This window comes from Gracilinanus agilis, chromosome 5 (genome assembly GCF_016433145.1).
Source record: "Gracilinanus agilis isolate LMUSP501 chromosome 5, AgileGrace, whole genome shotgun sequence".
Taxonomy (NCBI): Eukaryota; Metazoa; Chordata; class Mammalia; order Didelphimorphia; family Didelphidae; genus Gracilinanus; species Gracilinanus agilis.
In genome coordinates, this window is record NC_058134.1 from 109,381,911 (window position 1) to 109,408,678 (window position 26,768).

The 26,768-nt window shown below is 40.6% G+C and overlaps 1 protein-coding gene across 1 annotated transcript in view; it reads left to right on the forward strand.

Annotated features, from left to right (window-relative positions):
* The window catches only part of DENND2A (DENN domain containing 2A), a 131,036-nt gene that overhangs the window by 92,248 nt on the left and 12,020 nt on the right, over positions 1–26,768 (forward strand). The window contains exons 13-15 of the mRNA XM_044677787.1: positions 4,936–5,076; positions 6,760–6,908; positions 23,961–24,138. Of these exons, the coding sequence (XP_044533722.1) occupies positions 4,936–5,076; positions 6,760–6,908; positions 23,961–24,138 (468 nt within the window). The remainder of the gene's footprint in view (positions 1–4,935; positions 5,077–6,759; positions 6,909–23,960; positions 24,139–26,768) is intronic.

The window sequence follows — 26,768 nt, forward strand, 5'->3', positions numbered from 1 at the left end:
TGAGAGTCAGGCCTAGAGAAGGGAGGTCCTAGGTTCAAAGCTGGCCTCAGACACTTCCCAGCTGTGTGACCCTGGGCAAGTCACTTGACCCCCATTGCCCACTCTTACCACTCTTCCACCTATGAGCCAATACACAGAAGTTAAGGGTTTAAAAAAAAAAAGAATTTCTAAGTTATTCACAGTGTTCGTTGTATAGTATTTCTGTCACTGTGCACAGTGTTCTCCTGGTTCTGCTTATTTTATTCTGCTTCAGGTCATGTAAGTCTTTCTAGGTTTTTCTGAGCTCCTCCTGTTTGTCATTTCTTACAGAACAATAGTATTCCATTACAATCAGGTACTATAACTTAGTCATTTCCCAATTGATGCATACCTCCTCACTTTCCATCTTTGTCTTCACAAAAAGAGATGCTTTAAATATTTTTGTGCATATAGGTCCTTCCCCTTTTTGTTTTTTAATCTCTTTGGGATACAAACCTAGAAATAGTATTACTGGATCAAAGGACATGTACTCTTTTATAACCCTTTGAACATAAGTCCAAATTGCCATCCAGAATTATTGAATTATTTTACAACTTCCCCAATAGTGCATTAGTGTTCCAGCTTCCCTATATCCCCTCCAAGTTTTGTCATTTTCCTTTTCCGTCATAATGGTCAATCTGATAGGTGTGTTGTTTGACCTCAGAGTTGTTTTAATTTGTGTTTCTCTAATTAATAGGGATTTCGAGCATTTTTCTGCATGATTATAGAGAACTTTAATTACTTTGAGAAATGCCTCTTTATATCCTTTTACCATTTACCAATTGGTGAATGATATATTCAACTCATTTCTCCATGTATTTGAGAAATGAAGCCTTTATTAGAGAAATTTGTAAAAAAAAAATTGTACCATTGGGATTACTGTGTGTTTTACTCTCCATCCTATGCCTGCCAGTTTAGATTCCAACCACCACATCCTCCAATTTGTCCTCTTTTCTATTAGCCCTACTTCCCTTCTCTTATCCCATTTCCCTCTCTACTTTCTTATAGGGTAAGATAAATTTCTATTCTCATTTGAATGTGTATGTTCTTCCCTCATTGAGCCAATTCCAATGAGAGTAAGGTTCAGATGCTCCCCTCCCCACTTCCCCCATCTTTTCTTCCATTGTAAAAGCTCTTCCATGCCTCTTTTATGTGACAATTTACCCTATTCTATTTCCCCTTCCCTCTTCTCCCAGTGCATTCCTCTTCCTTATGCCTTAATTTAATTCAACTTATCCTTGCTCTCTGTCTGTGTGTACTCCTTCTAATTGCCCTAATAATGACAAAGTTCTTTGGAATTATAAGAATCATCTTCTCATGTAGGATTGTACACAGTTTAACCTTTTTTAATGTCTTTTGACTTTTCTTTCCTATTTACCTTTTTATACTTCTCTTGAATCTTGTATTTAAGGGTTAGTTTTTTCATTCAGCTCTGGTCTTTTTATTAAGAATGTTTGAAAGTTCTCTGTTTCATTGAATACACATTTTCCCCTGAAGAATTATACTCAGTTTTGCTAGATAAATGATTTTTGGTTGAAGTCCTAACTCCTTGGAATATCCTATTGCAGGCACTCCAAATCGTTGATGTTGAAGCTCCTAATTTTGTATTATCCTGACTATGGTTCTATGTTATTTGAATTGTTTCTTTTTGACTACTTTCAATATTTTCTTCTTGACCTGGAAATTCTGAAATTTGGCTATAGTATCCCTGGGAATTATCCTTTGAGGATCTCTTTCAGGAAGTGATTGGTGGAAACTTTTCATTTCTATTTTGCCCTCTGGTTATAGAATGTCAGGGTAGTTTTCCTTGATAATTTCTTGAAAGATCATGTATAACAGCTCTTTTTTTATCATGGCTCTCCGTTGGTCCAATAATTTTTAGATTGTCTCTCCTGGATTTATTTTCTAGGTCAGTTGTTTTTCCCCAATTATTATTTCACATTTTCTTCTATTTTTTCATTCTTTTGACTTTGATAGATTATTTCTTGATATCTCCTATAATCATTAGCTCCCACTTGCTCAATTCGAATTTTTAAGGCATGATTTTCTGGAATGAGCTTTTGTACATCCTTTTCCATTTGGCCAATTTAGCTTTGTAAAGAGTTCTTTTCCTCAGTGAATTTGTGTACTTCTTTTTTCCAAAGGACTAATTCTGCCTTTTGAGAAGTTCTTCTCTTCAGTGCATTTATGTATATTTTTTCCATTTGGCCAATTATGCTTTTTAAGGAATTCTCCTTCATTGGACTTTGGTGCCTCTTTTACCAATTGGCCTATTCTTTTTTTAAGATACTAATTTCTTTAGTATTTTTTGTGCCTCCTTTACCAAGCTATTGACTCTTTTTTCATGATTTTCTAGTATCATACTCATTTCTTTTCCCAATTTTTCTTTTACTTCTCTTATTTGTTAAAATTCTTTCAGGGCTGGAGAGCAATTCATATTTTTCTTGAGAGGCTTTGAACACAGCAGAATCAACTTTGTTGTCTTCTTCTGAGTTTGAGTCTACCTTGTCACCAAAATAACTTTCTATGTTGAGTTTCTTTTTTTGTTGTTTGCTCATTTTCCTTCCCCTCTCTCTCTTTCTTTCACCCTCCCTCCTTCTCTATCCCTCCCTCCTTCTCTTCCTCTCTCTTTCTCCCTCCCTCCTTCTTTCTCTTTCTTTTTTCTTTCTTTCTTTTCTTTCTAAAAACTATTAAAAGTGGGCTCTGTAACTGTGGTAAAGGGAGCGCCATTCCAGTTATGAAGTGAAACATTAGGGTTGTTTTTATTTACATTTCTCTCATTATTAGTAATTTGGAGTATTCTTTCATATGGTTCAATTCTGTTGCTCTTCAGTCATGTCCAACTCTTTTTTGCTATTTGTTCTTCAGCTCATTTTACAGATAAAGAAACTGAGGCAAACTGGGTTAAGTGATTTGCCCAGGGTCACCCAACTCATAAGTGTCTGAGGCCAGATTTGAACTCAGGAAGATGATTCTTCCTGACTCTGGGCATAGTGCTCAATCCACTGTGCCACCTTAGTTCGAGATAATTTATAATTCTGGAATTAGAGATTCTGAGGGGCCAAAGTGTAGAAGAAGATTATTTTAGGCATGGAGGGCAAACAAATCCAGTAGATCAGTGTGGCTAGAACATAGAGTACATAAAGAGAAGTAATATGTACTAAGACCAGAAGAGTAGATTGGAGCCAAGTTGTGAAAGGGCTTTAAATACTAAACAAAAGGAGTCTATATTTTATCCTACAAATAATAAAGAGCCACAGGAGTCTTTCAACCAGGGGAGTAACATGATCAGAATTGTGCTTTAGGGAGGGCACTTTAGCAGCTGGGTGGAGTATGGATTGGGGAGAGGAGACCAGTTAAGCTACTTCTATTGGCCGAGTGAGAGGTGATGGAGGACTGACTCTGCGAGGAGGGGGAAGATCACAGTCACAGACAAGAGATCTCTGATGAGGATAGAACTGACTGGCCACAAGGCAGCTGAATGGATGTGGAAATGAGGGAGATAAAAGAAGGAAGAGAGATGCCCTTTTCTTAATATTTTAACACTTGTAACTTATCACCAGTAACAAAGACTTGCTCATTTCTGTTCATCTAATTGGATGACCTTTCTTTCATATGGATTTGTTTACAGATGAAAACAATGCTACTAGTCAGGAAATTTCTGTTTGTTCCAGGTTTGGTCATTACAACTGAGAGGGCTCTAGTTTAAGAGAGGTAGAGTCAGATCTCAGGTCTAGCCTGTGATTCACACCTGAGCTCATTCTTCACCACCACCCCTAGAGGGAGGAAGAGTCATATTAACCATCCTTGTGAAATACCCATTTTACAGCTTGCAGAATTTTAGGAAGAATAATTCAGTAACTTCCTGAAGGCTGGTAAATCAAAGTCCATGGCCCATATCCAGTAATAATTTGAAGAATGATTATAACATGAAGATAAGCACAAGCCAGGTGACATAGGGCAAGGCAGTGTGAACCTTCCTGGTTCAATATTTCAAGAGATTCAAATATTTTAAGTGATTTTTTTAAAAATTAGTATCGAATTTACCACAACTCATTTTGAATGATGTAAAGCTTAATTCAATTTGATATTAATGTATTGAATATATACTCTATATTCTTCATGTGTATCCTATATTCTATATATGTAAACTATGGAATACATACTATATATATATATATTCCATATTTAATAGAATATACATTCTATATCTATAATACATACTTTATGTATATATACATATTTCATATGTGCCATGTATGTGTATATATTCTACTATAGAGTATATACTTAGCAAATCATCAGAAAATACTATATAAAGATTATATACTATATATGTATCTCCTATAAGTAGAACATATGCTATCTTATATCATGTGGAATACATGCCATGTATACATATTCTTTATGATATGTAGCATATGGAATATATATATATTCTATGCACATATTCTATATTATCATAAAGAATATGGGATATTTGTTTATCTACTTATTTATACTGGTAGGCAGGGAATTTGTACTGCTTCTAAATTGTAATTTAGAGGTGAAATTTGGGGCTTACGGTGTTTAATAAACATGTGTTGAATGAAATTAAATTGAATGGAAGCTCACATCAAGGCATTTGGCTTGATAAGGATTATGGAATGAAACTCATGACTAATCTAGTACCATATAACTACTTGATCAAGGTAGGTTGTGATGCACCCTTGCAGAACTGTAATTGGGAATTCTTGCAACCAGAGCTAATTTAGTTGATGAGGAAGAAAGAAGACTAAAGTCCACCCCCAGTCAATTAGACACAGTTATTTTGAAAGAGGTACCAGCAAGTTCCCTAGGTGAGGAGAGTCATCCTGTCCTAATTATGGCTCTGCCTTCCCATCAGTTGTGCTTGATTTTAATTTTCCTCCTTTATAGATCTTGGATGAGGTAGAAAAACGTCGGGGCATCTCCCCTGCCCTCGTGCAGCCACTCATGAGAAGTGTCATGGAAGCCCCTTTCCCAGCTCTGGGCAAAACCATCACCGTCAAGAACTTCTTGCCAGGCTCTGGAACTGAAGTGAGTGACTGGACTCCTCTTGTCTTTGTGGGGAGGGGAGACCCCAGCGGCCAGAAACAATCAGTAGGTAGCAGAATTTAAGTGTTTCCTACATTGGATTCTCAAGACTGGTGCAAGGCATTTTCATTCATTAGGATCGATCAATCCATCAATAAATGTTTAAGCATTTGCTATGTACCAAGCACTGGGGACACAAAAAGAAGCAAAAGACAACCCTTGCCCTCAAGGAGTTTATCACTTAATGGGAGAGACAACACGCAAACAAATATATAGATATAGATACACAAGCTATATACAGGATGAATAGGAAATAAATTGAGGGAAGATACTAGAATCAAGAGGGGTTGGGGAAGGCTTCCTGTAGAAGGCAGTATTTTAATTGGGACTTACTTCAAGGAAGCCCAGAAAGTCAATAGTCAGAGCAGAGGAGGGAGAGTGTTCCAGGCTGGCGGGGGGGGGGAGGGGGGGGCAGCCAGAGAAAATATCTGGAGCCTAGAGATAAAGTGTCTAATTTGTGGAATGGCCAGGAGGTCAGTGTCACTGTATCAAAGTACTCTTCCTGTTGGGAATAAAGTATAAGAAGACTGGAAAGATAAGACGGGAATAGGTCATGAAGGGCTTTGAATGCCAATCACAGCATTTTATAGTTAATCCTGGAGGGGATGGACCCCCGGAGTTTATTGAAGAGGGAAGGGGTGACATTTTAGGAAAATCACTTTAATGGCTGAGTGGAGGATGGCTAGGAATGGGGAGAGACTTGAGGCAGACCACTGCTGAGGACTTGTACTAGAATGGGGGCAGTATCAGAGGGGAGAAGGGGGTGCATCTGAAGGGTGAAATCGATAGACCTTGGAAACAGAATGGATATGGAGGGTGAGAGACAGTGAGAAGTCCAAAATGACTTTGGACTGGGAAATTTTCACTTTGTGCCAGCCTCTGGGAATATAAAGGGGGGAAAAGCAGAGTGAGAGTGAGAGTCTAATCCATCTTGCCTAGCACGATCCCCCTGATTTAAAACCTACGGGGCAGGGGAGGTTATAGATGTACATGGCAATTTTCTTGCTAGTGTCACCGCACTTTCCTAACCCCAACCCTCAGCAGACGTTGGTCCTTCTGGCATAACCTGTGTGTGGCCCTGAATAATGAAAGTAAAAGTGATTCTTGAATTCACAGAATTCAGAGAGGGATTGAGCTGGCTAGGTAGGACCTTGGAGGTCATCCAGTCAACCTCATTTTTTACAGCTACAGAAATGGAAAGTGACTTACCCCAAGATGTATGGCAAATTAGCCAGACCTGAACCTGGTGTTCATATTTCCAGCTCACACTCCTCTCTGTCATTCTGTCTCCTTGATACTCTTTTCTCTTCGCCCCTTTCTCTGACATCTAGACATTCACGTTCTCATTTCTCTTTCCTTCTCTTCCCTTCTGTCCATTTCTTTCTCTACAAGCCTTTCCCTTTCTCTATCTTGTCTTTCTCTTCTGCCATACCTTATCCTTGCCAGTAATCAGCCTGAGTGGGGCCCCTTAACACAGGTTTGAAAGTCTAAAGACCTGGGTTCTAGTCTCAGCTCTTCTATTAACTAGCTGAAGGACCTTTGATAAGTCATGGTGCTCCTGTGGATCTTGGGTTTCCTCATCTATCAGGTCCTGTGCCCTCACCACTGTTCTCATTCCTCCTGCAGGTGATTGAACTGTGTCGGCCCCTTGACTCCAGGCTTGAGCACGTCGATTTTGAGTCTCTCTTCTCGTCTCTCAGCATCAGGCACCTGGTCTGCGTCTTTGCTTCCCTATTGCTGGAAAGGAGGGTCATCTTTATTGCAGATAAGCTCAGGTACATACCTCACCCTTTTATTGTTATATCCCACTTTGTGGTGCTGATAATAGCTCGTAAAATGCCAAAAGGTTTATGAAGCACTTTCCTATAACAAATCTTGACAAGCGAATAGCAACTGTCTGCTGTCCAACCAAGTGCCCCTACAGGCTCCTTAATCCCTCCAAGAAAAAAATACGACAAAGCTTAAAAAACAAAATGGTCACCCTAAGATCCCACCTAACTTAATCCCTAATTTTCATATGGAAGTGTTTTAGTAAGCATGAGATATAAGCAGAGAAAAGAAAAAGGAAATGAATAAGAAAAGGAAGGAAAAAAGATTGGAAGAAAGAGAGAACATAAAACAGTAAGAAGGGAAGGGGAAACTAGGTACCACAGCAGATAGAGCACCAGGCCTGGAGTCAGGAGGACCTGGGTTCAGATTTGGCCTTAGATACTTCCTAGTTGTGTGATCTTGAACAAGTCACTTAACCTTAATGACCTAGCCCTTGCCACTATTCTGTCTTAGAATTGATAATGAGAGAAGGTAAGGGTTTTTTTTTTAAAGAGTAAGGAGAAAATTGAGAGCCAGGCCTAGAGACAGGAGGTCCTAGGTTCAAACCCGGCCTCAGCCACTTCCCAGCTGTGTGACCCTGGGCAAGTCACTTGACCCCCATTGCCTACCCTTACCAATCTTCCACCTATAAATCAATACACAGAAGTTAAGGGTTTAAAATAATAATAAAAAAAAAGAGTAAGGAGAAAAAAAGAAAGAGGCATATGTGTTACAAAAAGAATAGAGAAGAGAATGCAAGGGAGACAGGGTTATAGAGGAGAAAACAAATTGAATTAGATATCCAGGGTCCTGGGTATTAGTCTTGGTCCTGCCTCTAAGATGCCACAAGTCCAAACAGAGCTAAAAAAAAGCACTGATGTGAAACTGAATGACTCCAAATTTCCTGGAAGAAAACAGTAGTATTTATTGTTTCAAATATTAGAATTTGCAACTATATCCTTTTTCCTTGCATTTTGGGTCCAGTCCAAAAACCTCATGTAGGTGTTGGCTAAAATGACCAAGATCATAAATAACATCAATTAAGTTTACAAGGAGTAATCCTGGTAACTCTTGGAACCATAACTTGTGGGAAGGGAGAGATGTAACCAGCAGGATTCAAATTATTGGGATTTTAGGCTGGCAAATGCGGGTGAGAAGGTAGGGACAGTATCTAGCCTGGAAAATGTGGTTGGATGGATGGAGAAATAGAGAAACAGAGACAGCATTTATTAAGCATCTACTCTGCGCCAGCCATTGTGCTACATACTAGAGATACAAAGAGAGACAAAAGAGAATCACTTCCCTCAAGGAATTCACAATCCAATGAGACCGGCTATGTACAAACAAGTTACGTAAAGGATGAACAGGAAATATTCAACAGAGGGAAGGCACTGGAATTAAGAGAGTTAGGAAAAGTCTTCCTATAGAAAGTGGGCTTTTAGCTGGGACTTATAGAGGCCAGGGAAGTCAACAAGATAATTCTTACTCTCAAGAAACTTATATTCTAATAGAAAAAAAGTCAATATATAAAAGAGCTGGAAATTTGGAAGGGAAAAGAAAAAGTCAATGAAAAAAGTAGAAAAAGAAGTCTGGAGATCAAGTTGGCCTGAAAGAGTTAGAAAAAGCATTTGGTAACTGGGCTTAGCCAGGAGGAAGTTAAATTAAGAGAGGGTTGAAAAACTTCCATCACAGCTGAAAAAAATCTCTAAGGACCATGGTTTAGCAAGCAAACATGACATACTGAATGAGAGAAGACAGGAAAAGGATGGTGGAAACATATTTAGATAGCATAGTGAATAGAATGTTGGACTTGGAGTCAGGAAGACCTGAATTCAAATCCTACTTCATACAAGAAATTCAAAAACAGTTATCTTTCTTCCTATTGCAAGTCTGGTTACCCTAGGATTATGCTTTCCCCAGCCTCCACCTTTTTAAAAAAATTTAAACAATTTGCTCTATTTTGCCCATTCTAACTTGGATTTTTAGATTATTCATTTGTCTGTTTATTATTCTCTCCTTGGTTAGTTTTGGCAAATTAAGGAAAGAAACTCTGTTTCTTTAAGCTTGGAGCTGGAGCCTGGTAGCTGGGCAGCTCTCCAGTTCCCCTGGTATTGGGGAATTCAGATGGGAGAATTTTGAAAGCCAGAGATGAGTAATGACACTTCAGTGACCAAGATCCGATTCCTTGGCAGTTTAATATACCTTCTCTCTCTATTTTTTTTAATTCTTACTTCTTCCCAACTTCCCCATTTTGGTGATTTTTAAAAGCAGTTCTACAGCCTTGTTTTGAAGGGGATAGAAACAGGACTTCAGGGACCAAAGCAGGATATATAAGATAACTGATAAATCTACTTAGGTAGGTAGGCAGGAGACGTGTCAGTTGTGGGATGAGAGAGAAGTATTGTACTAAGTGAGAAAAGCATTAGATACAGTGGGAAAAGCTATAAATATGAAGTTAAAAGTCTAGAGTTCTAGTCTTATCTCTTCCTGGAGGACACAGGGCAGGTGTCTTTGGCCTCAGTGTCTTTATGTTGTCTTTGATTAGTGGTTCCTTTTCATGTCATGGCTCCTATTGGCATTCTGCTGAAACCGATGAAACTCTTAGAAAAAAAAATTTTTTTAATCCATAAATGAAAGAAATACTAGGGAGAAACTAGAAGACACAGTGGATTGAGAGCCTGGCCCAGAGATGGGAGGTCCTGGGTTCAAATTTGACCTCAGCTATTTCCTAGTTGTGTGACCTTGGGCAAATCACTTAACCCCCACTGCCTAGCTCTTACTGTTCTTCTGGCTTGGAACCAATACACAATATTGATTCTAAGATGGAAGGTAAGGATTTAAAAAAAGAATTTCAGCCAGAGGTTAGTGAAAAAATGATGTAATTTCTTTTTTTCCATCTAAGTTCACCAGCCCTCTGAAATCTGTCTAGATCCCTTGTTAAGAACCCCTGATTAGATGATCTGGAAGTTTCTTTTCTTGTGCTAACACTCTCTATGACCCTCTTTTAGATTTAGACAGAGGAAAGTACAATGTAGGAAAGATGAACGGAGTCAGAAAGGTAATGGGTATGGAGAGATAAGGAGAGGAAGAAGGAACCAACCACCATTTCTCTGGGAGGGGGAAATAATAGCAACAAAGAATATTGCCCATAAAGACACAGGATGGTATAATAGAGCACCAAACTTGAAATCAGAAGATCAGGGTTCAAATCCAGCTCTATCATTACCTGTGTGATCTTGGTAAATATCAGTACCTCTCTGCATCTGTTTCCTTATCTATAAAGTGAGTAGAATGAACATCTATATTTCACTGCTTCAGTAGAATTAGCTGATCTTTAAAAATCTCTTCTAGCTCTAACTGTCATGAAACTTTGTGAGATCTGAGAAGAGAATCAAGTCCCCACATCCCTGGTTCTCATAGTGCCAAATTATCATATACCCAGTGCCACATGGCTTTGCACAGAAAGAAAGACGTTCCTGACGGTAGTGAAAGATTTATTACTTAGAAATAGTTCATTGGCAGACCATTAGGAATAATGATTACCTTTCTTACTTGCCAAAGGCTGCTCAGAAATTAAAAGAAAGCACGAGAGAGAGAGAGAGAGAGAGAGAGAGAGAGAGAGAGAATGTTCTTCCAGGTCCTAATTTTTAGCAACAACAATATAACTTGTTCAAGCTCATATGTAAAGTCAGTAATGCAGGAATAATAAGGATCAAAGCTTAGGTTTTCTTTATTCCAAATCGACATCCTTTTAGAGGCATTGATCTCTTGGGCAGTCTGGTGAAGCCTGTGGAATATTTCTCAGATAAATGTTTTTTAAATGTGAAAATAAAATACATAGATTACAAAGGAAATTAATTGACATTAAAATGTAATTTCTTCCCATCCAAGTTCATGGATCCCCCCCTGAAATCTCTCCACAGTTCACAGACCCCAAGTTAAGAATCCCTGTTTCAGAACAAAGGCTCAGGTACATCTGTGTTTCTATAACCAAGACCTTAAGTACAGGCTGAAGGGCTAATTGTTTAAGGGAGAAAGCATGTGCCCCACCTGAGTTAGGAGCATATGAAAAAGGATTTGCTGAGCTCAGGACAGTTGTGAAATGGAAGGCTTAGCAAACATACTTTCACTCCAAAATGGCTGTGATCTAACAGAGGCCCCAAGTTCAACAAAAACAATTAAAATAACTTTGAGGAGAGAAGGTGAAAACAGAACCTCGGCCCATGAATTGGCCAACTGTTCTTGACTTATGGCAGACATTAGCCCACATAGGTTTGCTAGCCATAACATAAACATCTATAGTCTTCTTTTCATGGTCACTGCTACAGAATTATTAACCCACTGCAAGAGGAAATACCAGAGAATCACACCACATACTGGGGGAGCTAGGAGAGGTTTTTTGAGTTGAGCCAAAAAACAAGTGTAGAGTGGCTGCTTGATTCTGTTTCATCTTTAGAATGGAAATTGAGTGTTTCTTAAGGCCCTGTCAAGCCAAAGTTTGGCAGATAGAGAGGAAAGAATGTTAGGGGTGGGGAGGTGGCATAGCCTACAGTTCTCATAGCAACCCAAGTAAATATTCCCATAATACCTCTATCCCCATGATTTCTGCTGATAAATAAAAAAGTTTATGAAGTTTATTCTCTCCCCCTACCTCTCCACCCCCAAAAGCTTTGGTCAAACATGAAACAATGGCCAGTTCTACCATCCAGGGAAGGAAGCAGACACACCTGCTTACATTTCGTATAAAAAACAGAAGAATATAGTTCAGGATAAAGAAATTATCTTCCATTATCTTTTTAAGTGACCTCTTGGGTCTCTTCTAGGTCTAACATTCCATGAGGCTACTACCTATAGAACATTTAAATGTATTTATTCAATCTAAATTCAGACCACCAGCAGCTAGTGAAAAGTTTAGGCAGCCACCCTGTGTTTTAACTTATGTTTATATGGTATATTTGTATAACTCTGTGCATTACTAAGCAAATAATGTCTCTGTGGATCTAAATATACTTTTGTCTTCTATTGGCTTAATATTAATGATTTTCTCTTTTTAGCTCATAAAACTCTTCAAATACAGCTACTACATCGTCCTTAGAATTTTTAATTCCCCATGATGTTGGCATGGCACACCCGCTCTAGGCAGAATATTTTGTTAGAGGTACTGTGACTGTAATTTTAGTAGCTGTTATGAAGCAGTCAATATTGCTTTGGATTTTAGAGTACAACTTCTATAATTTGCATATAACCAAACATGGATGATCTACAACTCAGGAATTAATATATATTATCTAGACAAGTATGCATTTTTCACTTTTAAATAATTTTATTACATTAATTTAAGCAAGTAAAGCAATATATAAACATGAGTTACAATACAGAGAACCAGTAGTATGGTGACCTTCCTCTGGTCTCAGACCTCCATGCTCATTCTTAGGTCCATAGGATTTAGAGCTAGAAAAGACTTTATAGATCAACTGGTTCAGCTAAAGGACTAAATTGTTATTTTAGGAAAACATATCATTTGAAGCAAGATTTAAGGAAATACAACTTATACATACAGACTGATGCCTTTCACCTTAATATTTATTTTTTATCCATTGCTATTTAACTTCTGATTTTTTTCATAGAGTTAGATTCCTTCCTCAGTTATGCTTGCTCACTTTCCCTATTTTGGAGGTTATAGATCAGCTGCATTGTGAAAATTTTCTCCTTGCATACACTCTCCCCAATCTTACTAACCTGCTTGAAGTGTTCCAGAGCCTCCCTGGACACTTTAATGAAGGATGTAGTGGAAAGATCACTCAACAGAATCAAGCATCAATATCTTCACCATAATGAGGATAATAATACTTTGACTTTCTTCCAAAGTTGTTGCAAGGGATGAACTTTGCAAACTGGGAAGCAATATATAATTATAAAATTATGATGATCAAAATAATATAGCCAGTGAGTAATAAAATCAGTTTCCCGTAGCATCTCTTCATTCTTTTCAAGTTGCTAAAGAGAAAACTCCTATTGCCCACCCTGGGTTCTTTTTCGTAGACTTTGTTAGAACCAGAACAGACTTTCAAGATACCTACTTTCATCCATTCATTTTATTTTTTTTTTTAAACCCTAACTTCTATGTATTGGCTCCTTGGTGGAAGAGTGGTAAGGGTGGGCAATGGGGGTCAAGTGACTTGCCCAGGGTCACACAGCTGGGAAGTGTCTGAGGCCAGATTTGAACCTAGGACCTCCCGTCTCTAAGCCTGACTTTCAATCCACTGAGCTACCCAGCTGCCCCCTATCCATTCATTTTATAAATGAGAGCACTGAAACCCCAGCAAGTAAAGTGATTTGTCCATGGTTATTCAGTTGATTGGGGCAGAGTCCGATCCTTGAACGCTAAGTCTCATACCTTTTCTACTACACTACATTGTCTGTAATTAGAAAATCTTGAACCCTTGGACTTCATCTCCCAGAATCCTTTTCCCTTTGTCCACATAGCATCCTTACTTATTGTACATAAAAGTCTGCTGTAACCCCGCTCTTGTGCTCTTCTCTCACAACTGCAGCTGGGTTAGCTCCCTCTTTACTCTAGCTTTTTTTTATTTTCCTTTACTTTATTATTAATAAATCTTATTAAATATAATACTTGGAGATATTGTATATTAATTTTTAAGCTTACAATCGTCTTTCCTTATCGTTCAGAACTACAATAAAACATGGTGGCCACATACCTACCGCCCTCTGAAAATACATGCGCGCGCACATCACACACCCCAGTCCGTCAGTCTGGCAATCCTAGCCTTTCCATTATTTCATCAGTCTTTTCTGGAGCTGACCACTGGTGCGAGCCTCATCTCACTGAGATCTGGAAAGGGTCCATTAAATCATCCTCACAGCTACCAGAGCCTTTACAATAAACAGAAACATCTTGGTCTGGTCAATTTGGCAAATCTGTACAGAGCACCTAATACTACAGACTGGGTGAGTCACGAAGGGTACAAAGATTGACAGACCCCACCCACAAGGAATTGATATTCTTAAAAGCACTCACTTTTCCTGTGCCCACTAGATCTCTAAAGTTTCTTTCTAACCAAAATTTTTATCGGAGATTTGTAAAAATCACAAAATCTCCCAGTTGGAAGGGACTTCGAAGGGAGTAGCATTGTCCCTCGCTATGTCGAGAATCTCTGCCTACCGAGACATCTCATTCAATTTAGGATGACTCTGATTGTTAGGAAAATCTCCTTCCTGTCAAACTAAAATATCTCTCTCTCTGCAACTACCCCCTCGTTCTGCTCTCTGGGTCCAAGAAAAATCAAGTCAAATTCTTCTATATGACAGTCCTTCAAATATCCAAAGATGGTGAAATTCTTTTTTTTCTTCTCCAGACTAAACATCTTCAATTCCTTCAGCTAATGCCTGTGTGGTATGATTTCTTTCACTCTTAGCATCCCAGTCATCTTCTTCATGAGAAGACATGTGGTACAATGGAAAGCAATAACCTTGGAGTAAGAAGGTCTGGGTTCCAATCCCATCTCTCCCATTTACTCCCTCTAAAAAGTTGGGCAATTCACCTAATCTCTGCTTCTCAATTTCCTCATCTACATAATGAAGAGCTTGGAGTAGATGACCTCTAAGGTAACTTCCAGCTCTAAATTTGGTATCTAAATCTGCTTCATTTTGCCAATATCCTCCCTACATACATGGTACCCGGGACTAAACGCAATACTCCAGATGTGATATGGCTTGTCTTATTTGCAGACAAATTGGGAGCAGGTTGGGCATAGTCGTTCCTGGTTTATGGGGAGGGAATGGATTAGTGGGAAAATGCCAGAATCCTGAGGAGGCCTCTTCCAAATGGCCTTTAGAAGCCTGGGAGCAAGAGTGTGAGGCTGCTGGATCAGTGTTACACTCTGTGGAACTCATCCCCACCCACCAAATAGCCAAATGATTTTTGCAATCTCTTCCTTTGCTTTTGTGTCAACCAATGGCCAGCTTGTATTCTGTATCACTCCCCTGTGCAAACTGTTCCCTTCCCCCATGTTCTGCAAGCCAAGCACAGCTGCCAGAATTGGTGATTGTCCCACCACCCCCACCTTAATTAAAGCCAGCTGTGAGTACGCTCCTAACCCTTCAAGAGAGCCTACCGCCCCATTCTCTTGACCTCCTTTCCAATCTAGTAAAAGCAATCTGAGGCCATCCTTACCCATCTCTAAAATCAGCGTGCAGCTTGCTATGTCCCAAGAAGACTTCTTATTCCTAGGCATAAAGTTCTTCCCCACAAGCCAGTCCTGAATAGAAAGGCTCCCCTGGCCCTTCGAAGTCAGGAAAGGAATTCTCATTAGAACTAGTGGCAGCCGAAGAAACGCACGTAGACTAGCCACTTTCTTCTCTCTTCCATCACCTGGGATTTTTAGGAAAACCTTTCAAAGCATACTCATATTTTCCTCTTCAGCCCCATTTGAACTTTGATGACACTTGAAAGGAAAGAAGATAGTTGCCCAGGACAGTGGCCCTTGGTCTGACCCACCATGGAGGACTGACCATTCAACTAACCCACTTGCCCTTGCTTGAGCTCTCTTCCCTGCTGCTGTCTGCTCCATACATGGACCTACGAGTGTTGTGACCAGATATGTCCAGCTCCCTCATTGGATCTTTTCAGGGAATCTTCTGTTATAGTCTTGCAGAACTCCATGATTATAAATTAAATCAAAACCAAACTTGGAAATCCATGTACTGTAGCAACAGGGTGCCTGTCCCCTCCCCTATTTTTTTTTTCCTTTCCCTGAAAACTTGAAAAAAGTCAGCTTCCTCCCGAAGCTTGGGATGTGAAAACCTGGTCTTTCTACTTACTCTTAGTTTAACCTCAAACAGATCATAGATTTCTTGGCCTCCTCATCTGTAAAATATGGGAGTTAAAGCTAATTGATGTTAATTGGTTAAATGAAACTGGGACAGACGCACTAGTCTGGGTTGGGGAGCTGATAGAATTAGAAAAAACATTCCACTGACCCTCAGGGGTACCCTTTGAGCCCTGAAGGGCACATGTACACAAGTACATGTACATGACTCATCAGTTCAAGTGGGAGTTAGGATAAAGGTCCCTAAAGTTTTATAAATGCTACATATATAATACATTCAGCATGTAACTTTTTTTTGAAAGGTTGATTTTTAAGGTAGCCATCCCAGGAATGCTATAATCCCATATTCTTTACTTTCCCATTAGTGAAGATGGGTTTATATATTGAGGAAACAATGAAGGAGTGGCCAGTGGTCTAGAGATTTGGGAAAAGAGTGTCTTTCCTCAGTCACTAACTTATTTCTTACTCTAAATGTTTGTGAGAAAAAGTACTGTCTTCTGAAGGATGACATTTTTTAAAATCTTGTGCAGAAGTCATCTCATTTCTGCCATTTGACTCAATTCCTGATGTCACTCCCTCATTTCTTCTTGTTTAGGCTACTGTAATAGCCTCCTAACTGTTCTTTCTGCCTTAAGCCTAGTGTCTCTCAGATCTAGCTCCCACCCCTGAGTAATATTCCTAATACATTGTGTTTTTTAAATTGTCACTTCTCTGCTCTGTAACCTTCAGTGGCTCCCACTTGCCTACTGAATAAATTATGAATTTGGGGGCAGAACTGGTTAGCTCAGTAGATTGAGAGCCAGGCCCAGAGACAGGAAATCCTTGGGTTCAAAATCTGGCCTCAGACATTTCCTAGCTATGTGACCCTGGGCAAGTCACTTAACCCCTATTGTAGCCCTTACTGCTCTTCTGCCTTGGAATCAATACATACTATTGATTCTAAGACAGAAGGTAAAAGGTACTTTTTTTGTTTGTTTGTTTGTTTAAGTAAATAAATAAAATATGAATTCATCATCCTGACATTCAGAGCATCCCAGGACCTACCTCCTACTCCTCTTTACAGCCTTTTCTCATACTTCACAAACCTGGCAAAATGGACTACTCATCAATCTCACTTTCATCCTATTTTTTTTATCTATGCATGTCCTTCAGCCATCCTCCAGACCTACAGTGGACTCCTCCATCCCCCAGTCACTCATGTATTCATGTTCATTCTTGCCTTCTGTCCAGGTTTAAGTCAGATGGCATCCCCTCTGCCAAAGTCTTCCATGACTTCCCTCACTCCTCCCCTACTCACTCATGCTTTGTCTAACCCTCCCCTCTGGGAGACAGCTTAGGTGGCTGAGTGGATTGAGAGCCAACCCCTGAGATGGGAGGTCTTGGGTTCAAATCTGACCTCAGACGCTTCCCAGCTAGGTGACCCTGGGCAAGTCACTTGACCCCCATTGCCTACCTTTACCACTCTTCTGCCTTGGAGCCAATACATAGCATTGATTCCAAGGTGGAAGGTGAGGGTTATTAAAATTGAAAAAATAAATAAACCTCTCCTCTGCCTTCATGTAATTCTTCCAGGTTTCTTCTTTATTTGTGGGCTCTTCTCCCCACATTAGATATGAAGTTCTTTATGCACTTCCCTGTAAGTGCTTATGTAGTTTTCATGACTTTATCTCCAGAATTGAGTGCAGTGCTTTGCACAGTGTAGGCACTTAATAGCTCTTCGTTGAAGGCAATGTTTGTTGGTTGAATTTCCCTTCATGGAAGGTCTGATTTCACTATACAGTTTACTCCCATCCTGATTAAGAGAAGGTACTAGAGGAGCAGCTTACGTATATCTTTATTTGTTTTTTAACCCTAACAACTCTAAGACAGAAGGGCAATGGCTAGGCAATCAAAGGGTTAAGTGGCTTGCCCTGGGTCACGGAGGTAGGAAGTGTCTGAGGCCAGATTTGAACCCAGGACCTCCCAAACTCCAGGCCTGGTGCTCTATTCAGTGTGCTCTCTTTTGAGCCTATCTTGTAGAAGATGGTCTCGGAGAGGAGCAAGATGCGGACTGTCCCTTCTTATCTCTGAAATGGTCACTGGGGAGGAAAGGCACAGCGTGGTGATAACTGGTGTCCAATCATCCAGCCGTAGGAGGCATTTCAGAACTCCCCTGAGTGCTGAGGAATATCTCAGGATATCTGTGAAAGCTGCGCCCTGGGGAGGCTGCTGATCCACGCAGCAAAGAGCCACAAGATTTCACGTGGAAAACTAATCTAATATCTCTGGGAAGTGGAGGAGCTCAAGGAGAACAAAGAATCTACCCTGTAGGCTCTTTTTTCTTTTATCTCTAACAGAAGAAAGTATTTTCCAAGATAATCAAGGAGGAACAAAATGGTGCCACGGGTGGGTGATATAGAAACAAGACTGCTGAGCTAAGGGGAAGCTTGTCTTGCCTCAATTTCTTTTCACTGGAATTCATCAGGGTCTGGAGCTCCTGGAGCAGAACTTCCCAGACCAGTTCAGCACAGATTATTGACTCTTTCTCCACAATTTATAGTTTTAGAGAATTGCCCCTGGCCCTGAGAGGTGAAGTGACTTGTCTAAGGTCACACAGTGAATATATGGCAGAGGTTGGACTTGAACCTAGCTCGGACGTTCTGACTCCAAGGCCAGCTGTCTACCTCCTATTCCACTTTGCCTTTCCATGTGCTTTGTGTATAGGTAGCCCCTTGCCACGCTTGCCAATGTTTGGTTCAACAAATATTCATCAAAGACCTTCCCTGAATGGCTGACATGGAGATGTATTTTGCACGACTTCACACATATAATAGATATCCTATTGCTTGCCTTCGTAATGGGTGGGAGAGAGGCTAGAGAGAGGAAATTTGAACTTGAAATTTTTTTAAGCAGATATTTAATAAAGTATAAAAAGGTCTGTATAGACGTGTATATACATATAATGACCTGTGTTGATATCAGACGTTGAAAGGTTACCCCCAAAATTTTTAAGTGAAATATAGGAAGCAGCCTAGGTAGCACAGTGGATAGCAGGCCAGGGCTGGAGGACCTAGGTTCAAATTTGACCTCAGACAGTTCCTAGCTATGTGTCCCTGCACAAATCCCTTAACCCTGATTGCCTAGCCCTGCCCCTCTTCTTTTTAAGAATTGACACTAAGGGGGGCAGCTGGGGAGGTCCTAGGTTCAAACCTGGCCTCAGACACTTCCCAGCTGTGTGACCCTGGGCAAGTCACTTGACCCCCATTGCCTAGCCCTTACCACTCTTCTGCCTTAGAACCAGTACAGAGTATTGACTCCAAGACAAGGTAAGGGTTTAAAAAAAAGAATTGACACTAAGACAAAAGGCAAGTGTTTAAAAAAAAGTGTAGTGTAGTTCCTGCATTTGGGAAGTCTACAGCCAATATTTGTCATGTATCTTTTTCAACAGCAGACCCACTAACTAACTAACTAACTAACCCTAACTCCACCCTTCAAAATGCTTTCCTTTGTCTGTGAGGACTGAGTTAAAAGAGCACACGTGTGTGTGGGTGTGTGGGTGTGTGGGTGTGTGTGTACATGCAGGCTTGTGTGAGACTCAGTACAAATCCATTCCTACTGCTAGGAAAAAGTAATAATAATAGTTTCTAAGCTGGAAAGGACTGTAGAAAACACCTTGGAGAGAGCTAGAATACAATATGGTAAAATGGAAAGAGGGCTGAATTTTAAGTCACAGGACCTGAATTTGAAACTCAGTTTGGCCAGAGGTTTGCCGGTAATTGTTTACCAACTAGCCCACACCCCCATGTACGTATGATACACTTTTAAGCCTGATCTGCATTATTATTGACGTTTTATCCGCCATTTTCTTAAGTCGATATAATAAAATAGTAAATCAAGTCTCGATTTGTTTCATTTGCTGATTTCTGAGGTATAAATGCTTACATTAAAAATTTAACCATCAGCTCTCCTGAACTGACTCCAGTAAACCCCTGGCTCTGTTTCTTACTATCTGGGTGGCCTTGGACAAGTCACAATCTCTGTGGATGTCAGTTTCTTTGTATAATGAGGGAAGCTGGGCTAAATCTGTCCATATTTGTGACTTAAAGTCAGAAATCTTTGGAAGTAATACATCAACCCTTTGTCTAAAGTCTTAACTTCATTCAGTTTTCTCTCAGGCTCAATATTTCTCCTGTGAGAAATCTTTCTTATGGCCTCAATGGTCTATCCCTTTGCTTTAATGGGTCTTCATTGGACCATCCCACACCAGTGGTCTCTTCTCTTTGTAAATGTAGCTAACATTTAAGAAGTCCTTTAGAGCAGTGATGGGCAAACTATGCCCGACAGCCCAGATGTGGCCCCCTGAAATGTTCTATCCAGCTGTGCAACATTATTCCTAATCCGATGAATACAATGAAATTTCTAAAGAGTTGTCTTAGAAACAGACTGACAGATGAGCATTTCCTTTCCTTTGGCCCCCTCTTTAAAAAGTTTGTCCATCACTCCTTTAGAGGGTAAGTGCCCACAAAGTAAAAGTGTGCGTATATTTGGGTTTGTATTTGTTTTAAACCCTTACCTTGCAGCTTAGAATCAATATTGTATATTGGTGTCAAGGCAGAAGAGTGGTAAGAGCTAGACAGTAGAGTGACTTGCCCAGGGTCACATAGCTAGGATGTATCTGAGGTCAAAATTGAACCCAGGATTTCTCATTTCCAGGCCTGACTCTCTATCCACTGAGCCAGCTAGCTACCTCAAGTATGTTTAAGTCTGATTTAAAGGAAGAGATTATCCTCTACCTCAACTAACATTTACATTAAGAAAGCCCAAGACAATAATGTTCCAGCTATCTAGAACCAGCAATTTAGCAACCTTGACTTTCTAGAACATGACCAAGAATGAAAAAATAAAAAAATTTGGGGCCAAAAAGGCCCCAAGTATCAATAATGGTTCATACTGAATAAATATGTATTAAGTGTCTACTCTGTGCCAGGCACTAAGTGTTAACGTTACAGATATAAGAAAAATAGAAGAAAGGCAGCACCTGCCCTCAAGGAACTCACAGTCGAATGGGGGGAGATAGCACACAAAAGGGGAAGGGGAGGATGAGAAGGGCACCTGGAGAGAGGGCATGATGAGTGACTGCCCCGGGACCCCTTCTTAAATGGAGGATCTAGAAGGAGCTCTCTGATGTCCCCCTTCTCCAGTCAGAGGCGGGGGGGCCTAGAACTTGGGGTTCCAAAGGACGTGTGAGTTTCAGAGTTGATGTCATCTTTTAGGATGATGAGTTTCTGGAGGTCATAAAGTCCAAGAAAGCAATCAGATGGGAAACGAATCAATCATTGCCCCACCAAGCTTGGCTCTCCCAGTTGCTGAGAAAATGCACCTTCCTGTCTCCCTTCACGGAGCTGGGGGAGGACTATGAGAATGGAACCTTACATATATTGTAAGACAAAGCAGCATTCAGCTAGTGGGAATGAATTTTTTTCCCTCCTTGTTTTTTTTGTCTTAAGGGATGGCTCACTGGCATGAGGAACAAGGAGGGATATATTCAGAATTAAAGGCAATATAAAAACAAAGACACCAAAATGAAGTCATTGTCACAAAATCCCACACCCTAGAGCTTGGGAACATTGTTCATAAGATGAGTCCCCAGATCCCTACTCGAAGATCCTTCTACTTTTTTTTTTTTTAATTTTTTAAACCCTTAACTTCTGTGTATTGACTTATAGGTAGAAGATTGGTAAGGGTAGGCAATGGGGGTCAAGTGACTTGCCCAGGGTCACACAGCTGGGAAGTGTCTGAGGCCGGATTTGAACCTAGGACCTCCCATCTCTAGTCTTGGCTCTCAATCCACTGAGCTACCCAGCTGCCCCCTCTACTTTTCTTTTACATATAGGTTTAATACCTTTTTTTCTTGTTTTTAAACCCACAACATCTTGGCAGTAGCAAATGAGATGGGAAAGAAAAGGGACTTTTACAAGTATGTTGATAAAAAAGAAATGTGACAACCTGTAAGAAGCCTAACAGAAACAGGGAGGGGAGTTAAATTATAAAATAAAGACAAGAGGACTCAAAAAGCACAACAGTCTGGGAGCATTTTTCTTAGGCCTGTCTAAGGCAGTAAACAGCACTCAAAACTTCTGTTGACCCTGGAGGGATATTACAAAACTGGGCAGTAATTGATGTTCCTAATGACTCATTAAGAAGAGAGCTAAAGGAGCAGCCAGGTAGCTCAGTGGATTGAGAGCCAGGCCTAGAGATGGGAGGTCCTAGAAATCTGGCCTCAGACACTTCCCAACTGGGTGACCCTGGGCAAGTCACTTGACCCCCATTGCCTACGCTTAACACTCTTCTGCCTTGGAGCCAATACACAGTATTGACTCCAAGACGAAAGGTAAGGGTTGTAAAAAGTAATTTGGGAAATGTATAAAACTACATTTCCTGTGATCCAACATGGTCCAACTGATTTCCGTCTCCGACGTCTTGACGCAGGGGAGAGCTTAAATCTCGTGGGTTAGGAGGGAGTGCTCTTTTTTGCGAGTAGGCCATGGCCAGGAAACAGGAGACAAAATGGAGGAGGCGGCAGTTTTGAATGCTTACAAGCGCGTGGTCTAATGATTTTATCTATCAACATGGCTTTAATTAAAATACTAATTTATATATTTATGGCAGCCTTTATCATTTTTCATATTTACAGGGTTTTATTAAAAAAATTCTGGTTAGCACAATCTGATTGAAGAGGCAAATGAGTATATCATATATTGGGAAACTTTTCATCCAAAATGATGAAGGGGAAAAAATAGTTCAGATATTTAAAGAAATAAACTGGGACTATGTAGAAAACTCAGCTCTCTTGAATAACTCTTGCCTCCAAGGACTTGAAGTTTGGAAATGACCTTAAAAAGCAGAAAAATTAGCAGGTTATTATTATTCACATTCCAGGATAATTATAGTTTATAAACAGAGTGTCTCTAGGTTGGTTTCTACCCAAGGAACTGCCTTAGTAAGTTTAGGTGATGGCTTGGGAGAAGAATGGAAGAAGGGGATGGGTGGCAGACAGAGACTCAAAGTTAACGTGTTAGGACTTCCTGCCCATTGATGAGTAATGAAAAATGAAGGCAGAATGTCTCTGAAAGAATGAGAGTCACTGAGGAAAAAGGCTTTGACTGATGAAAATCTGAATTACAAGCATCTTTTCAGGCAGACCATTATGTTAAAGATAAACTAACAACTCTAGGGAGCAGCATTTCCAGTGAATTTGGCCACAGAACATTTTGGGGCTTGAGCCAATATGTGACTTAGGTGGGAGTTTGTGTAATATCTCCAAAATCAGTTGGACTTTGGGGAAATTTTGGAACAAAGTAGAGGAAATTAAGCCATTTTCTTCCATCCCTACCCCCTCCCAAGCCCTACAGATAAAAGTATTTGGGGTACAGACATAATTTCATGTTTATTGTTTAGAGAGGGAAAAGGGAGGTGTCTTCTAGTATAGCAGGTAGCAGCATGTCCCCTACAATGTATCAGGCACCACACAAAGCATTGGGGATACAAAGAGAAAACAAAAGTAGTCCCTGCTCTCAAGGACTTTACATTTTTATAAAGAAGACAACATGGGCATAAAGCAATACAAACAAGAAAAATACAGAGTATATACAAAGAGCCTGGAAAGGGTAGGCACTAAAAGCTAAGGAAACCAGGAAGAGCTTCCTCTAGGGAGGCAGACTTTAAACTGAGTCCTGTAGGAAGCCAGGGATTCTAAGAGGTGGAAGAAAAGCATAAAGGCATGGAGAACAGCCAATGCGAAGGCACAGAGGCAAAATCCTCAGTATTATTCAGCAAAATGCCAGCGTTCCATGGAACATAGTTTGGGAAATGCTATTATAGGTTAGTTAGTGTTTCACAGTCAAGGAAAAAATGAAAAGCTTTGGTTGAGCATTTTCCAACCTAATGTACAAACAAATATTCACTCGGTAAGAGGGAACCACATTTTAAGCAAGAGTCCAAGTGTCCAAATAGTGTCCCCCATGGGCTGATCCTCACTATTTCTATTATACTTTCCTTGTGAAGGTCTCACCACCCACTCTGAGCCCAAGGAGGCTATTGAAGCAGACACGCTTAACGCATCAAAGTTCACAGCCTTTGTTCACCTTCCTAAAATAATCTTGTCTCTTTGTTCTGTGGCCTGGGCACCAGTACCCTCTCCAAATGCTGCCATGCCATGGTGGCTCTCATCTATCCCTTCACCTGGCAACACACCTACATCCCCGTGCTGCCACCGTCCATGATCGACATCGTGTGCTCACCCACCCCCTTCCTGATTGGGCTGCTCTCCAGCTCGCTGCCTTTGCTCAAGGAGCTGCCCTTGGAAGAGGTGAGTTCTGGGGATGGCTCTGCTTCCCTCGGATGGAAACAACTGCTTTGTTATCAATCCAGAGTGGATGGAAGGTACTAACTCGGGCTTCATTTCCTTAGATCCATGGGTAATGCTCCAAATGCCTTTGATGTCGATATTTCCCACACCGAGGAGGCTGGGGTGCCTGTTTTGGGGTGAGTCACGATGACATGTCATGGAGGTGCCATTGGGGACCAAAGCATGCCTAGACATTCTGTAACTGGTTCCCGTATGCTACCCACCCAGTGAATGACAGCCTCGGACACAGTTGAAGAACCAGAACTGGGGGCTCCTTCCAAAAGCCTTACTCGTTTTTCACTATGGTTTCTTGGGTTGCCTTCTTGTGGTTTGTCTCCTTTGCTGACACATTAGGTGAGAAGCAACGCTGTAAGCTAAGGCCTTTGGAAGGAGCCCCAGGTCACACTATGTATGTAACCAGTCACCAAGGCTTGGCAGGCTGGAACCAGTTACGCAGGGTCTGCATGTGTTCCACAGTCTCTCCAAAGCACTTCCATTACATTTCATTGCAACTTTCTCAGAAGCAGATTCCTTAGTCTCTTCCACGTGGGGCGTAGTATTGGGGGTGTTCCGCTTATTGACCAGACCCTTATTTAGCATGAATCCTTAGATAACAGTTCAGTCATCTCAAAGTTAAGTATAATTTTTATTCTTCTGACCATTCACTATTATCCGTCTATTATGAACCCAGAGCCCCACCAGGCATGAAGGCTGTCTGTCCATGCTCTGAGATACATCCTCCCCACCAAAGACAAGTCTTGTTTTGAGGACTGAGCTGGAATGTTGTTTCTTTTCAGTTCAAAGAGACTCTTCTCTCCAGCTCTCCAAAATCTTTCCTGCTCCTCTTAGCTCTCCAAATCCCAGACCTAAGACGTTAAAGAATAACAAGAACACTTCTGGGTTGAATAGGGATCAATTTTTAAAATATAATTCTATTTTTAAAATATTTTTCCATGGTTACATGATACAGGTTTTCTCCCTCCCCTCCTCCCAGAGCTAACAAGTAATTCCACTGAGTTTTATACGTATTATCACTCAAAATCTATTTAATATGGATGGATTTTAATAGGCACTTGTTGCTACTCTTTTCAATGGATCTTCTTTCATATCAATGTTTTTAGAAATTGTAAAGATGTAATCCATCATTAAGTTCCTGTTCTTTCACAGCCTCATCATCAAAGTGGGGAATTGTCTGGTTAGCATCTCCAACTTACACTCAAATGATTTTCTTCCTTCCTGCTCACGACATAACTTTTGTCCTTTTTTAAATTTTGGGCTAGGTAGTAATTAAACAGATATTGGGATAGAGGGAGGATTGGGAAACATTTAGAGTTCCATCACACAGTTTGGTCCCAGGTTATCACTAGAGATATAAGAAAAAAATTTCCCTAGATATTCTAAACAAAATCTTAGGTGTTAACTCAGTACTTAAATACCCCCACAACTCTTTTCTTTCTTCCCCAAGACTGTTCAGGAGAAGCAGACAAACCCTGGCGTTCCCATTTGGAAACACCCAGCCAGCCAGGTGCCTTTTGGAATTCATATCAAATGTGGATTGCCAGTCACAAGTTACCTACTTTGAGTCTGGAAAGACCCCCAAAGAATGGCATCTGGCCATCCTTTCTGATCTTTCAAGATGGTCAAAGGAGACCAGACTTTGATGTTTGAGAAGCAGGGAAGGGCATTAAACTTAGCTTTAAAGTCTGCCTCTATGGCTAAAGTTAGCACCTACATCCCTGAGTCACTTGCCACAGTCAGTATCTGGGTGCCTGGCTCGTTCTCCAAAGTAGAGAACAGCTCGCAGCTCTCTTGTGGCCAGAGATTGTCAGAGTTGAATCTGACAGGAAGCCTTTCCAAGTTGTTTCCAGAACACCAAGACAGGATGCACTGATTCCTAACAGAATCTGCTCCCATGGGAAGAAAAGGATAAAGGTCTATATTGAAGCTAGAAACCTAGCAGCTGCTGCTCGAGAGCTCTGGAGTCTCTGGTCTCTACCTTCATCCACCCTCTACCCCCATGATTTCCCCACTGAGAAGCCCTGATGACTCCATCCCTTTCTGCCTCTCTCTGAAATCACAAGTGGTATGGGGTCAATTCACTGAGAAGGAGATGTAGATCAAAGGGCAAAGTTGGGTTTTCATTTGGAAGCAGAGATGTTTGGGTAAGTGAGCAGGTATAGAATATGACCAGAATCATCTTTTGCACTTATCAGAATAGTCCAGGAACTAAAATAATTTGAGAACCACTTAAGAAAAGTTAGTCAACAGGGGCAGTTAAGGTGACTCAGTGAATAGAGCCGGCCCTGGAGATGGGAGGTCCTGTGTTCAAATCTACCTCTGACACTTCCTCGCTGTGTGACCCTGGGCAAGTCATTTAATTTCCCATTGCCTAGCCATCACTTGTCTCCTGCCTTAGAACCAATATTGGTTCTAAGGCAGAAGGTAAGAGTTATTAAACAGAGAAAGAAACAGAAAGAGAGAGAGAGAGAGAGAGAGAGAGAGAGAGAGAGAGAGAGAGAAATTTTCCAAGCTCAGAAACAAGACTGTAAATGAGGCCAGTCTGTCGCCTCTCTGTGTGTTCTAGCTTGTGT